Genomic DNA, 15,668 nt, shown 5'->3' with positions numbered 1-15,668 from the left:
AGTGATTTGTTTGAGGGAGACCGTAACAGGAATAGGGTTTGAAACAAAAGGAAAAGTATCAAATGGACGGGCTTGTTAAAAACTTACTGTGAGATGTACCTTGTATAGTTCTGATGGAGGTAGGAGTATCATTACAGCATTAAGGTCCAGTCAATGTAATGTTTGGGAAAGAATTCATGAGCATTTTGTAATTGTGATGCACTTTTTTAATCTTTTGTGTCAGATTGAGGAGATGCTTGAAGAGGCTGAGAGAGAGAGACTCGGAAACCCACTAACCCCTGAGAAACCTCTCATCAGACTGCGGGTCTGTATCATAGCTTCTCTTCTTGTTTACGGCTTCTCAGTTCATTGAAGGGACCGTTTAGGCAAAAATCGAAATCATTCATTCATCCTCGTTTCATTCAAAACCTGTATATGACTCTGCTGTTGGACACAAAAGAAGATGGGTCACTGTCACGAAACCACTGAAACACCATGGCAGGAAAGATTTTTGTTATAAAACTTAATTCGGTGACACAAAAATGATCTAAATAATATAATGTGTCTCTTTATTGCATCACATCATTTTAACACAGGAATGAATGATGTATTCCATTGCTTTCCCTGCTGAAATTCTCATTGTAATTTATTAAAATATACAAAAAATGTATATTGTTGGATGTTCTAATAGACGTTTTTATTATCACACATAGCAAAAAATGTCAAAATTATCAACAAAATATTCATGATTATAAAAAAAATGAAGAAATAGTAGAATTGTGAAGTGTCGATGACTAATATTCTCATTCTCCATAATATTTTTAAAAGACTGTTTACACACAAATAAATTTGTATTAAAGTTTGATTTTGTTTGAAGAAACACATCTGCCAATACCTTTCAAATGACTAAAATTTTAACAGATTACTTGATATTTTTCTAGTTAAAAACGTAATATTCTCTTTACACGATGTGTACATGACTTTATTCCTTCTCAAAGGGTCGTTTTTCGCATTTAAAAATGTTACATGTAGAATTTTCTATTAAAATATATTATTTATGATTAATAAAAACATGCAAGTCACGATTTCGTTTTTTTAGAGCAAAACATGCTATGTGCTTGACAGCTTTAAATGGTTAGGGTAATGAGTATTTTTAATGCTTTTTTATAAAAATGTTCAGAATTGTGTTAAACTGTCAGTAAACAGTTTGAAATTAATGCTTTTAAAAATGTCCGACCTTGTTTTTAATGAATACAAATAGTTTTTTAAGAAAACCATGGCTGACCTCTTACCAGATATTTCAAGAAATGTCGCAGTGGTTTTGTGGTCATACAATGGAAGTCGATAGGCTCCAATGTTGTTTTGTAACCACCTTCTTCAAAATGTCTTCTTTTGTGTTCTGCAAAAGAAAGAAAGTCATACGGGTTTGGATTGACACAAAGAATTTCCCTTTCTAAACCAGATGTGTTGTGAAAGTATAAATGTCTATATGTTATATAAGCCTGTAATGATGCCACTCACGCATAATGTCACTGTTTCATGTCCATATCTCTTTCATGTGCCTCAGGTGGATTACAGCGGGGGTTTTGAAGCGTTTAATACCATGCGTTTCTGTCAGAAGTTCGTTGATAGGGTGGCAAACCCTAAAGATATCCTGCATTTTATGCGACACAGAGAAGCCAAAGACAATGTTAAAGGCAAGTCATACACACATGTGTACACTGCACTACATTATTCACAAAGAGTACAACGCCAAAAAAAAACAATGTAGTGATGCGATGACAATTTTCTGCATTGTTCCTGACAACCCTCAGCCGCAATAAAAAGTCACTGTAACACATCTTCCAATCGCTTAGTTCTGCAAAGGATCACATTTCAACTTTGTGTGTCCTGCAGAAGAAGGGATGGATTTTGAAGCATTACTCTCTCGTCCTGCCTCTGAGGTTTTACAGCTGAGAGTGGAAGATCTCGTGAAGGAATACTTCCAGACTGCCGAGAAGGTTCGTATGTTGTTTTGGGTTTATAAAGGATACAGCTCCAGCACGAACAGTCCACTCTTCTCTTAACCCTCCATTGAAGTCCATAAGTCAAGACTAAAATGTCACGCTTTAAACTGAAATCATGAACTTTTGTCTTTCTATCGCCATGGCCGTTATTTTACATACTTATGTTTACTGTATGTGGGTTGAAATCAAAGATGTCAAACTGGCATTTTCCAAGAAATCCCACCCGACAGCTCCATTATTATAAACACAGATTTCTTGCTTGCAGTTGTTGCTGGCTGCTATAGTGACGCTATTGCATTTGACATTTGTGAGACATTTGTTATTGGTCAAACCTGTAAATCTGAAAGAGAGGGAGATAAAATAGAGTCTGTGAATGTCTATTCTTTTTTTCCGATCCAAGTGCTTATTTGAAATGAAATCTCTAATCCATAAAAGCTTTGAAGTCTTTATTCTAGTGTTTCTGCTTTTCCTTTAAAAGGTTTGAGAGCCTTCTCTGACCCTGTTGTTCTAATGGATATTTTAGTAAATGTTTTTTTGTTGCGTATAAAACTCTCTCAGGCTTTACAATGAGGAGAGAAGGGAGGTGTTTTCGTAAGAAAAAACAATTTGAGGCAAGAAAGAACAAGGATCTGCGTTAAAAGCTTTGAAAACGAAAAATCTGCCGTTGCTTGAGCATAATATTAAGTCTTTCCATTAAGAACAATCTTTTGGTTGATTTTATAAAAATTATTTAGCCATTCTTTCAATTCAATTTGATTTATATAGCGCAAATATAGTTGCAAAGCAGCTTTACATACATCATACACAGTATGTAAAAAGAGGGAAAAGTTAAAGACAGTATAAGGTATTAAGAGATTATAGCAGGTTTTTCTGTATTCAATATACAATGATGAAACGTAACTGCAATAAATGCTATGTTGTATTGTCATTGACTGCCAATTATTCTATCAAAGTATATTTAATAGGTTTTATTTTAAATATTGTTATCAGGACCGGGAACCTAAAATGTACAATTAGTTTTTCCAAAAACGTATAGAAAAAGGAAAAATATTTGTTAGTTAAAGTATGTTTACGCGCATGTTTGTTGTTAATCGCAATGTTTATGGATTAAAGAAAATCAGCAGTCTCCCACTGAGTAAGCTAGTGGCAACGGTGGCAAGCAAGCAAAACTCCGCTGTAGATGTGCATGTATGTAAGAGTCTTGGGAGAGCCAGTTCTCCTCAGGCATATTAAAATAGCACTGCAACTACAGAGACAATAATTACTGTCTGTCCAATATTATCTGGTTCTGGAGGACTGTAGGTTGAGGTTGTAGTTATCATCAGGTGCATTGCCCATCATCACGAGCGTCTGGCTGGACCGGGAGAGCATCAGGCCAGACCCGGAGCTTGACTGGAAGAATATCACTTTCATTTATAATCGCTTCGTAATATTAACCAGCTTCATGATTTTCGTGACCTCCAAACCTTTCTGCGTTGAGTTTAGGGTTGTTGATATGTTCGGTACACGGGTAATATGCGTTTCTACGTGTTTGTGTGTGCAGAATGTGCAGTTGTCTCTGTTGACGGAGCAAGGCATGGGCAAGGCAGTGCAAGAGTTTGTGGATAAGGAAGAAAGAGATGCTATCGAAGAACTCATAAACTACCAACTGGAGAAAACGCAGCGCTACTTGCGAGAGCGACGAGTGGAGGCCACAGAGGAGAAGATCGATGAGGAGGTAAGAGGACATTCCATTTCATTAGAAATAACAGATAACACGTTCAAATCATTCAGTTTAGAACATAAAAATATCATTTGCATTACCATAACCATTTAAAATGGTCAATACTATAGCTTGTTTTCCTTAAAAAGAGAAGCGGTGATGCCCAAGCAAGCTAATTTTTAATTATAAGACTTCAACGAAATATGTTTAAATATTTTTAAATGCGTAAAAGTACCTGTATAGATAATGAGAAGTTGCATACACAGCGCGACAAAAAATATTATGCTTTTAACAAGAAAAATATCAGGAAACCTGTCAACCTGCTATTTTAAAGGTATTGGCTGATGTGTTTCTTCATACAAAATCAAACGTTAATGTGAATATATTTGTGTGTGTAAACAGCCTTTTAAAAATGTTATGGAGAGTGCAAATATCAGTCATGGACACTTCTCATTTTCACCATTTCTTCCTTTTTATTATACATTACAAGATTTTTTTTACCCTTCCTGTCATCTAGTAGGACATCCAGTTAATGACAATTTCAGCAGATAAAACAATAAATAATGAATTTCTATGTGAAAATTGTGCTTTGTGCAAGGGAAAGAAGACAATTATGTTCCTTTTCGTGTTTCTTGTTAATGTTTTATACTTTCCTGTAGCTCAGTGGTAAGAGCATTGCGTTAACCACGCAAGGGTTGTGGGTTGGATCCCAGGGGATTGCAGATACCTATGTAAAATGTATAGGAAAATGCAATGTAAGTCGCCTTGGATAAAAGCGTCTGCCAAATGCCTAAATGTAAATGTTTTATAATTCAAATCTTTACTGCAATGATGCATCAGCGGTTTCAGGGCCAAGATGTATTGAGACGATATCTAAGACTTTGATAGAAGCTATTTGAGCCTTGAATAACATTTTATGGATGGTTTATGAAAGCAAAGGATCGTACACCGAAGAACCGTCATACCAAAATAGAAAAAGATAAAGAGTGAAACGGGAGCAGATGCTGCATTATCAAAGGTATGTATGAAGTAGAGAGTGAGATGAAAAGAGTTTTAGTGGAAGAGAATGTGAAAATCTTAAGGTAAAGGAAAAACCTCAGATAAGTGGAAGCAGTAAGACTGAACACACGTTTTATATGTCTTGCACAAACACAATGATAAGTCAGTATTGTTGTAGATTTCAGTAAGAACTCCAAGATGTTTTATCAAATTTACCAAAAAAACCAAACAGATCTACATTCATTTTACAGCTCTACACTCATGTACAGTTGCCTCATTTGTTGCTGTTTTTATGTCACACATATGAGATGAAGTTGAAACTTAAATGAAAAACATCTTTCATTTGATGGCACATATCTAGGGCTGCTGGATAATAACAAATATTATAATCACGTTTATTTTGGCCAATATTGACATCATGATTATTGATATAATTACTCATTGACTTATGAATTACATAATAAATAAACTACATAACACCAAAATAATGTACGAAATTAATCAAAGTATAAATGTGTATATTCAAATAAGGAATATATAAATAATGAATAAAATGAACATAAATGTGATCAAATCTGCTGTGCACATCGTCCTGTGGCTTGTAATGGATTTGTCATGAACTGTTTACCCTCGCTCCCGAAAATCTCCAGTCCGCTGTTTTTTCAGAAGCCTCCTGCCATTCTTTAGTACATTACTCTTCAGGTGGTCTGTGAATGTCTCCTGGTTCGCTGTCTGGCAATAGTACAAATCTGTCTGAACGAATACTGAAATCCATTTAAACGGCAGTGAACGTCTTTGGTTTGAGCCTTAACAAGTTTGTACTGTGGGATTCAATCTACAATTGCCCCGTGGCTTTTTATAAAGCGATTTATGTAGTCAGAGTCCGAGGTCTCACTCTTGTTTTCTCTGCATACGATACTGTACTGTATGTACTATAGCTTTGCTCTTCAAGGCAGCATCATGTCACTGAATGTCTATGCATTTCCCAATGCATCGTGACCAAAACAACGCTTTTTTCTCTTTAAAGCATAGTTTAAATGTTTCTGTTATAGCTTTTCCTTGGATCATTGTTTGCTTTAAAATCACATCAAATTATATTTTGAAGGTTTGAAACTTGCGTGCAAGGTAACGGCAGAGCGTACACGTGAAAAAGAAATGTTTTAGTGAGGTTAATGCTTGAAATCAAACTTTGATGCTTGGTTTCTTGAGACTTTAGCCTGGATTTCACAGACGCTGAAGTGGAGCTGTTTGTTTGTGACTTTTATACAGCGACGGGTGTTATATATGGATCGCAAATGGCCAATACTTGCAGTTTGTGTTCATATTTGAGTTTTCTTCAGTTGAGAGATGATGCTAACAGAAGGAAATTGAACCGCCACAGTTTTTTTCCCTCCAGGCCTGAAGAATATAGCTGGAAAGTGTTTTGTCTGGATATCTTAGTATCTATTTATCTCCATGTTACACAAATGACAGTTATTCAGTGTCATTAATAAGAGAGTCTCTTTCTCTCCGTCTGTGTCCTCAGATTCGACGATTTCGAGAATCAAAGAAAAACACAGCAGAGGAGGATGAGGAAGTAAAAGAGGTCTGTATCAGTTTTTTTCTGTTGTTCTTTTGTTATCACTTATTTTACTTAGTCATACTTTCCTACTATAGCAACTACGGGCTGCACGATTTATCGCCTATGAACTGAAATTATGATTTGAAAGAGTGGGAGGCAAAATCTCTTTAGTCAAACAGAAAAACATTAATCCTGTGTCTTCTATCTCAGGAAAAAACGGCTATTTATGCAATTTCAAAACAATGTCAAAGTGGATAAATGCGGTTGGGTTAATCTGTAAATCGGCCTTAATAGCGAGTGCTCCTTCATTCTGTTTCAGGCTATAAATCGTGCAAAATCTCACAGGGACCGCAGTGATCCTGTGAGAGAGGATGATCTTGATCTATCGGACGATGCTGCTGCCATGGAGACGGATGAAGACGCCGCTCCTGCTCCTCCAATCCGAGGAAGGGGGCGGGGCTCCAGGGGAGCAAGAGGCCAAAGTACGAGCAAAAGAGGAAGAGCGCGAGGTATAATGATGTGTTAATTATGGAGCGACTATAACACATGATGTTCTTTGAATTAAGGAGTCGCTGGTAATTTACTTCACCTTAGGGGTCTGGAACATTATATAAAAGTCTAGTGTTCAGTTCAATTGAAATGGTAGGCAGGGTTTAAGCTTTTGTGGCTGTTTCTTAAAGGGATAGTTCACAATTCTGTCATCGTTTACTCACCCTCAGGTGTTTCAAACCTGTATCAATTTCTTCGTTCTGTTAAACACAAGGAATGATATTTGTAAGAATGTTAGCTATTGGATCAGTTCTTTGACATCATCCTGTACCATAGTAGGAAAATATTGTATATTTGTTTGTTCTGTTGAACACAAAATGAGATATTTTGAAGAATTTAGGAAAACAAACAGTTCTGGGGCACCGTTGACTACCATTATATGTTTTATACTATGGCAGTTAATGATGTCCCTGAATTGAAAATGACTAACATTCTTCCAAATATCTTTCTCTGTGTTCAACAGAACAAAGTAATTTATACAGGTGTGGAAGTACATGAGGGTGAGTAAATGATGATAGACTTTATTTTGGGGTGAACTATCCCTTTAATACCAAGTAGCCAAGTTCAAATCAGTACAGCATTAAAAGTTAAATGGACAATATATCATATAGAAGTTTAAAACTTTTTCTCAGTGAAACCAATTTGCTCAGCAACGAGTATTAGATAAACCCCAAACGCAAAGATGGATAATCCCCCCCAAAGATAAACATTTAATGGACACCAGAACCAGCTGCAAGTTTTAAAAGGATTTTCGGAGATAAGATTGATCTCGGCGGGGCACACTAGTAGATATCACACATCCAAAAACAGCAGAATACGTTTGACAATTTTTTTTTTTTTATTGTTTGCCCACAGTATCAAGTTAACATTTACAGTATCACAACATGGAGCAATCTTTAAAGCAAAAGTAAAAGAAAGTTAAAGGAGATTAAAAACAATCCTATATGTACTCATTCCCAAAGGGAAAACCATATCAGCCAGAATATAGGGTGAGTGTTTTTAATGTTTATCATACTCTGATACAAATGTATCATAAAAATGATAGACCCTTCATTTCTTTGTAAGCAGGCAAACATACTAAATCAGTAGGGGTTCAAATAATTATTTCCCCCACTGTATATTGATATAAATATTTACATGTGTATATACATTTTTTGATTTATACAAAATTTATATTGTATCTAAATATAACTATGTCATATATAAATATATAATTTTAGCATTTACGTTTGTGTATTTATATATACATATTTATTATACACAGCACACACACGCATATTTTATGTTTACGAATGAGTCGCAATGAATCGTTTGACAGCCCTACAATGGAGGCTTTCTAGTCTTTTAACCTCCCTTTCTAGTTCTTGACTTTTAGATATCTGGGCTTTCTTATGTGCAGCAGTATAAGAAGTAATGCATTCCTGGTTTGTAGCCTTAGGCGCGTCCCCCATAATAGCAGGGGAGACGGTGAGTGACCAATCATTATGGATCAAGTCCCTTACAGTGTAGCAAAATATTGGAGCCGAGAGCAAAGACGAATTTGGTTTCCATACCTTGTTGTATTGTTGCATTCTTACATCTCTTTGTGTGTTTTTTTGCTGTTTCGTAACCTATTTGTTCCCACTTGTAGCTCCGCTGTACACTTATATAATGTATATAATGATCGCTGTTTTTCTGTCATTAGCTCCGCTCTGTTCTTTTGTCACCTTTAGGTGCTGCCTCACAGTCGGGCCGGGGCGGACGTGGACAGAAATCTCTCTCAAGTCCAGTGAAAACCAAGTCAATAATGGACGGTAAGATAATAGCGCACACAGGTACTCAGGTTTTCTTCCTGTACTCAACGTCTCAGACAAACAATTGAAAATTGTTTGAAGCGTTCCCGTACCTCGCTGGTCACAATATTTCATTAGTTCAAAGGTCATACGTTTGACTCGTCCACACATACTGATACAAATGTGTAGAATGAATGCACCGCAAGTCACTTCGGATAAAATCGTCTGCCGTTTATGTGAGTAAGTGGCTTTTGATTGACGCAGGAAAACAACTCACATTCACACAATGTATTTGATCTTTCTGTCGGCCTGCCACGTCAATGCTTTGAGGAACGTGCAAAAGAAAAGAAAATCTGCCTGTGGATCCCACCGAGCGACTTTTTACTCGCTTTTCTTATGATCTTCCGATGGTGGGGATTTCTCACCTTGACACACCTCTGATAGAAATGACGGGGAGTTATGTGAACTTTTCTATGTTTCACGTATCTGAAAGGGAAGGCATCTTTGTTTTGAGTCCACTCCTGAGGTTTTTAGTGCTAAATCAATATCATCCATCATATAGTGAATCACATTCAAAGAAAAGAAAAGAAAAGTTTTTTTGTTTACCGTGTATTTTTCCTCTTCATCCACAGCCTTCCTGGCTCCGACTCAAAGGAGTTCTCGTGCGAGCGTGCCAAAGTCCTATGCTGAAGAGGTACGTGCTCTTAAATGTATGACTTTTATTTTTTGGATAAAAAAATAAATGGTGTTTTTTTTGTTTCTTTGGATTACACATAGGGATGTACAAAGAGAGATGAACACTACCCGTCTTGCTGATACAAACACACGCTACTTTCTCTGCTATTCAATCTATTTAGAATCACATCGGGTTCATTTAGTTTCTTTTCCAAAGAGGAAAATCTTTGATGATTTCATCATCTCTTTTCTCAAGGGTTTGATCCGGTTAGCATTTGATCATCTTATTCAGATCAAACCTGATCTTATTCTTTGTACATCCAGCAACACACATTTTTTTTCTTGTTTTTCTCCTCTAATTTGCCTTTGAAACGCCTCTAGATATTAAAGCAAATACCAAATTCAAAGATTGTACTTTTTCAACAAAAAAAATCTTTAGAATCAGAAGGAGCTTTATTATATAGTACATTTAGTATGTTTACACACACAAGGAATTTGACTTGGCGAAAGGAACTTAGTGCAGAAGAAAGTGTACACGTTGTGCAAACATAGATGAAAGAGATAAAATATACATTAAGATAGAAAAATTAAATTTAAAAATATACACAATAAGGCACTATATACAAAAGTGAAAAATATAGACAGAAAACAACATATCATTGTTTAAATGAATGTTCAGATGTGTTATTTACAGGTTCATCGTACTGTTTCTTACAATGTAAATTTTCCTGATGCTAAATGCAAATGTGCAATGTGATGGACAGTGTGTCGTAAGAGCTTTTAAGTGTTTAGGCTGAGTATAGCCTGCGGGGAAAGAACGGTTCTTGTGTCTGGCTGTTCTGATGGTCAGTGCTCTGTAGCGCCGGCCAGATGACAACAGGTGAGTGGGGTCCAAAGTGATTTTGGAAAAAGCTAATTTGACATGCAAATGACACCACATGGCATCTTCATTGTAAACTCTGACAAAACTATTGTACGTAAATCAACAAAACGCGCACCGTGTACTGATGGTGAACGTCAAACAAGTTGCTGACTCTTGCATGTTGCTCTCCTTAGATTTGCTCTGGAGAAAAAACTCGTACATTTTCCTGTAACAGCCGCGACAATGCAGATCCATGAGAAAGACAAGGGAGCTCCGAATTATTATATAGCGGTGTGTTCTGCAACACACAGAGAACTGGAGAAACAGAAGGAAAAAAAAGGATTACACTTAATAAAAGGGCCTGCTTTTACAACAGGATGCATAACATCTGCACTGATTTCTTTCACATGCAGAGACGACCTTTACCTCCACCAGAGTAGTCTTTCTGCCATCAACCAGGGTCCGTCATCTCATTGAAGCCTTAATTAAAAAAAGGTTCAGGAAAACTAAATGTTTAACTGTCCATCAAACAAGAAAATGAAAATGTACGATGCCACAAATCCCTTAAAATAATCAGACAATCTATATTAACAATAAAATAATTCACAGAATAGCATAATAGTGCTTATGTAATGTCTTAACATAATATTGCTGCGACAATAAGTTTCTATTTAAATAGCTGTGTTTACACATTCAGTATAAGGGGTCCCTGCTTCATCCATCTCTGATCTAAGGGGTCCTTGCCACGAAAAACGTTGAAGACCCCTGCACCACAATATTACATGAAAAAATAAGAATTAGGGATGCACCGATAGGATTCATTGGGCCGAGACCGGTTTTAACAAACAACTATTGTCCGATAGCAATATTGGTCAATTGCATAGTATTTTACAATGCTAGCTTGTTTATTCTGCATTAAATAGATTTGACTGAACATGAATTGGATCCATTTAACATTTTAAGAGAGGCACAAGTTAAGAATACAGTAAGACAACCTCATAATCCTCAAAGGGAATTTTTGCTATCCAATATTTATTTTATTAAAAACATTAACTCGAATTTGACTTAACATTGAACATTTCTTAAATAAACTTAAATAAAGTCTGTGCTGTTGCTATTTAATTCATTTTCTCAGAATTTTTTTTTGGAATATTCAGACATGCAACTCATTGCCTCCATGCAGTACATTTTTTATATATATGATCAGTCGGATGATGTGCATAATGAAAAGGATTTTTTTGATCTCTTCTTTTGAACCTGAAGATTATAGGCTAAATGATCAAATCGGCACAGGGTCTTTGGAGATTTAGCTTTAATGCTCAGTGCTGACTAGTTAATCAAAAAACACACGTTCCTTCTATCCTAGACTACAAAGTCATGTCAAATACGGCAGTGAAGCTGGTTCAGAGAATGGAATGAATGAAAACACTACCGGTCAAAAGCTGCCCAGTCCTTCAGAATTCAAATTCTGTTATTATTTATTCAACCTCTTGTGTCATTTCAAACCTGTATGACTTTTCTTTCTTCTGCAGAACACAAAAGAAGATAGTTCGAAGAATTTTGCCGAATGTTACCCATTGACTTGCATTGGTTTTGTGTCCGTCCAATAGAAGTGAATGGGCCATTATTCAAAATATCGTCATTTGTGTTCTGCAGAATTAATGTTTGGGCAACTGTCCCGTTAAGAGCCCATTTGTAGGCGTATGCATGAATTTCGAAGTCAAATTTAAATTGTATATGCGTGTGTTTTTTCAACATCAAAATATGACAGAACAATATAAATATGACAGAATATATTTTAAAATACCATACGTTTGACAGCTCACTCAGTGGGATGGTTGAGTGTGGATAGATGATGAGGTGAAATGATGAACCAGGCTGTACTTGTACTTCAGTAAACACCAGCACACCCTCAGTTCTCAGTATTCAGCTCCTGCCGTTTTCAATGGAAAATATCAAGCGGTTTTGTGTGCAGCCTCGCATTTTAAAAGGTTTGTTCAATTTAGAAGACACAATGTGGTCGTAAATCCCCTGCATGGCTGGTATGAGTACAAACAGAGGTTAGACCCCAAACACTGAAAGCATTTACATTAGCGCTCCATGTGGACGAAGTTGTTTCTGAAAAAGCCACTGCGCTCATTTCTGGTGTTGATGGGTAAATGGTTTAAAGAAACTGTAATGTGTTTTTTGACACTTTGCATATATGGATGTGCCGTTTTAGCGTCACGCAATGTAAAAAGCGGTATAGAAATAACATTTTATTGAATTGACACTGGTATGGATACAGCTTCCTGTAAGGGTTACTGAATAATGTCGGCATGGCAACAGTTTTACATTTGCAGCTTTCACTTCGTCCTCTTTACAGCTTTGCAGGAATGATTCGAGGTTGGGGTGAGTGGTATATAGTGGAAATAAAAGAAAGAGTTGCTCCGTTTTGAGTTTCTCTGTTAATGGATTTTAGGCTAATGCTGTGTTCACACCAAACGCAAGCAATCGCTCTTTATTACTCGCCGGAATAATTTATGTTGGCGCGTGTGACACGGAAAACATTGCACGATGGGAGTGGCTTCACTTTGGGCGATTCGCATCATTCGCGTCTTTGCATTGACTTTGTATGTCATTTACTCGGGCAAATCGGTTAATTTGCGTTTGGTGTGAACACAGCATAGGAGTTTATGATTTGTTAGTCAACAGAAGGCTTTCCAGTTCTGATTCTACAAGTCTGTCAAATGTAGAGGTGGGTTCCAAATTATTATGCAAATTGGATTTAACTGTTATAATTTTTCAATTAAACTCACGGATGGTATTGTGTCTCAGTGCTCTTTGGATGACAGAGATCAATCTCAGACATCTGTGATAATTAGTTTGCCAGTTGAGCCCAATTAAAGGAAAACTACTTAAGAAGGACGTTCCACGTTATTAAGCAGGCATCCTCAAGCGAAAGATCTATGAGGGTGGGAGGCAGTTAGCATCAAAACAGCAGCTCTGGGAGGCTATTCTGACGTCCTGCAAAGAAATTCACGCAGAAACTCTCCAAAGCTCACAAGTTCAATGGATGCAAGAATTGTGAAGGTGATATCAAAGAAGGGGTCCTATGTTAACATGTAACTTGCCCTATTAGGATGTTTTTGATTTCTGTAAATATGACCTCCTAATGCTGCAAATTTAACAAATGACCATTTTTACGCAGTGTATTGACAGAAACGGTGCTATTAAAAAAATTATCAATAGCATATTAATACGATAAAAAGGATTTTGCACCCGTTTAACATTTTGACTTAAGAGCCACAGTTATGGTGACAAACTGTCCTTCTCTACCTCCCTATATTTGTTTTCAGCAAAACTAAGTATGAATATAACATTTATAACAGATATTGCAATAATATTGTTATCATTGTTTGGCAGCAATATGGTTGGTCGACAGATTGGTCGAATTGAGTAATGAAAATCTGGTCGGTGTGGCACATTAGTACAGTCATTCAAGAGCATCGTGCCCTGAACTCGCATATCTCTCTTTATAACAAGATGAGGTTTCCAGGAGCTGCATGACAATTATTTTTCCTTTATTCAATGCTTTTCTATAGAAGAACCATTTGCATTCATGCCTTTGTTTTTAATAGAGGTTGACATTAAAGGAAAGAGACTGAGAGCAGGTTTATAGTTCACTGTACTGAGGGATGGAGAAAGTGGCCTTGCCGTTTTCACATGTCATTTGCTTTAATTTTCTTTTGTCTGTAATTTTTTCCTCTTTTCTTTAGATCACTATAGAGGACAGTGACTCGGATGACAACGTGTCATTCGGCAAGGCCTCTCGGGCCACACATAAGTAAGTTGTTGTTTTCATGCGTATTCATTTTAAATGTAAGATCATTTGAACTGATTTATATGTACTTAGTTTGCATCTTTGAAGTCTCATGATGTTTATTCGTTTGGAGATCAGGACCTGTGTAGTGGAAGACACAATATTGAAACCAGATGTAAACTTCGGACAATATTGTGTATACAATTTCACCAAATTTTTTACGTTTTACTACTAATAATAGACCAGAAGACGGAGAAAGTCGAACAGAAATGCCAAATAATCAGATGTTTTTGAGATGACCTGCAGTGTATTGAGGTTATACGATATCGATGTAGCAAACTGCAGTCTGAAATATTTATTATAATGTCAACTGTATTTATCAATAGTATCCCATTTTGAACATGACATGTATGTATTTCTCTCTGTTGAACCACTAGGACATCTTCTTTATGCTCCAGAGGAAAAGGTTCCCAGAGCCAAAGTCAGTCTTTTAAAGGAGTGTGTTTTGATGACAGCGATGATGAGGTCCGGTTGACATCCACTTACTATTGTTACTATATTTAGAATAATGTATAAGTGAAGGCATGTTCACACCAAGAATGGTAACCGTAAAAACTCGGTTTCACATTTTATACAGCCAGGGAAAATTAAGAGACCATTTCAGAGACCGTTTTTCTGATGTTAAAACGTGCTATTTATAGGTTAGTTTTTATGTAAAGTGATCATTTTAGGTTCATTCTGTAAACTAATAACAATATTTCCTCAAAAATATTGTTATTTGCAGAAAATGAAAGCTGTTAAACAGCTGAAAATACCAGAAAAGATGCTCTGCATTTTTTCAGACTCAAATACTGCAAAGAAAACAAGTTCATATTCACTTTTAAGCAACACAACAGTCATGTTTCTACTGTATAAAAATATTTTTTATTTGATAACCATGATTTTTCTCACAGTTTTCATGTGTCTTGTCTTGTGTCTGTATTGCTGTTGGATGACTTTATGTCCTGTTGAAATTCATCAGACACTGGACTGGAATGACCAGGATGGTGTGGTCTCTTCATTTTTCATTTGTGAGATTCGGATATTGTGAACTCTATTCTCTTAAATTTAAGAGGATTTGTAATAACAGTTATCATCCTTGGTGTGAAATTATTTTACTTTGAAACATAGTCCATCCTCAGTAATTTCTTTACTTTCTTTCATCCGTGCAGGAGTTTGATCCGTTTAAGAGCTCAAGACGACAGAAATGAGATGAGATGACTGAATTCCAATACCTTCTCTTCACTAATGCGGTTCATATCGCAGTTTGTTCAGAGTTTTGAATAACAAACTTGTTTTAAGTTTATAATTAACTTGAAAATATGTTTAGTATTAAAAACCTATCAATGCGAGTTAAACAATGTTGTCATTTATCGTATAGTACATCATTGTCCCAGGGATTTATTGTGTTGTTCAGAGCAGAAGTGTTTCAAGATTATATTTCTTGACATTAAAAGCTCCTTTCTTCTGTTGTCTATAAAAATTCTCACAATGGCTGGGGAATAGGATTTTTAGTCACATACTCTTCCAGTATTTTTCCTCTCCACAGATTGTTTAGAGATGAGCTACATGAACAGAACAATATCTAAGCATAACTTTCATTATGTGTCTGTTTGCACATAATGAATGAAAAAGCTCACGGGAAAACACTCTTGACGTGAACGCTCACGATGTCTGAATGCTTATAAATTCTTATAAATGGACTCAGATTTGACCAAAGTG

At 36.2% G+C, this 15,668-nt stretch overlaps 1 protein-coding gene across 4 annotated transcripts in view; it reads left to right on the top strand.

Annotated features, from left to right (window-relative positions):
• Positions 1-15,668, top strand: part of mre11a (MRE11 homolog A, double strand break repair nuclease) — a 25,377-nt gene extending 9,709 nt beyond the window's left edge. Inside the window, exons 10-20 of one of the 4 annotated variants that reach the window (XM_079482037.1) lie at positions 224-304; positions 1,547-1,676; positions 1,876-1,979; positions 3,529-3,702; positions 6,212-6,271; positions 6,567-6,756; positions 8,509-8,589; positions 9,201-9,262; positions 13,864-13,931; positions 14,345-14,432; positions 15,119-15,668. In XM_079482037.1, coding sequence (XP_079338163.1) covers positions 224-304; positions 1,547-1,676; positions 1,876-1,979; positions 3,529-3,702; positions 6,212-6,271; positions 6,567-6,756; positions 8,509-8,589; positions 9,201-9,262; positions 13,864-13,931; positions 14,345-14,432; positions 15,119-15,157 — 1,077 coding nt within the window. In that variant the 3' untranslated portion in view covers positions 15,158-15,668. The remainder of the gene's footprint in view (positions 1-223; positions 305-1,546; positions 1,677-1,875; positions 1,980-3,528; positions 3,703-6,211; positions 6,272-6,566; positions 6,757-8,508; positions 8,590-9,200; positions 9,263-13,863; positions 13,932-14,344; positions 14,433-15,118) is intronic. The other 3 variants (XM_079482036.1, XM_079482039.1, XM_079482038.1) reach the window with 3 other exon arrangements.

This window comes from Barbatula barbatula, assembly GCF_947034865.1.
Source record: "Barbatula barbatula genome assembly, chromosome: 19".
Taxonomy (NCBI): Eukaryota; Metazoa; Chordata; class Actinopteri; order Cypriniformes; family Nemacheilidae; genus Barbatula; species Barbatula barbatula.
The sequence above is the reverse complement of the archived record's forward strand: the minus strand, read 5'-3'. Positions and strand labels throughout refer to the sequence as shown.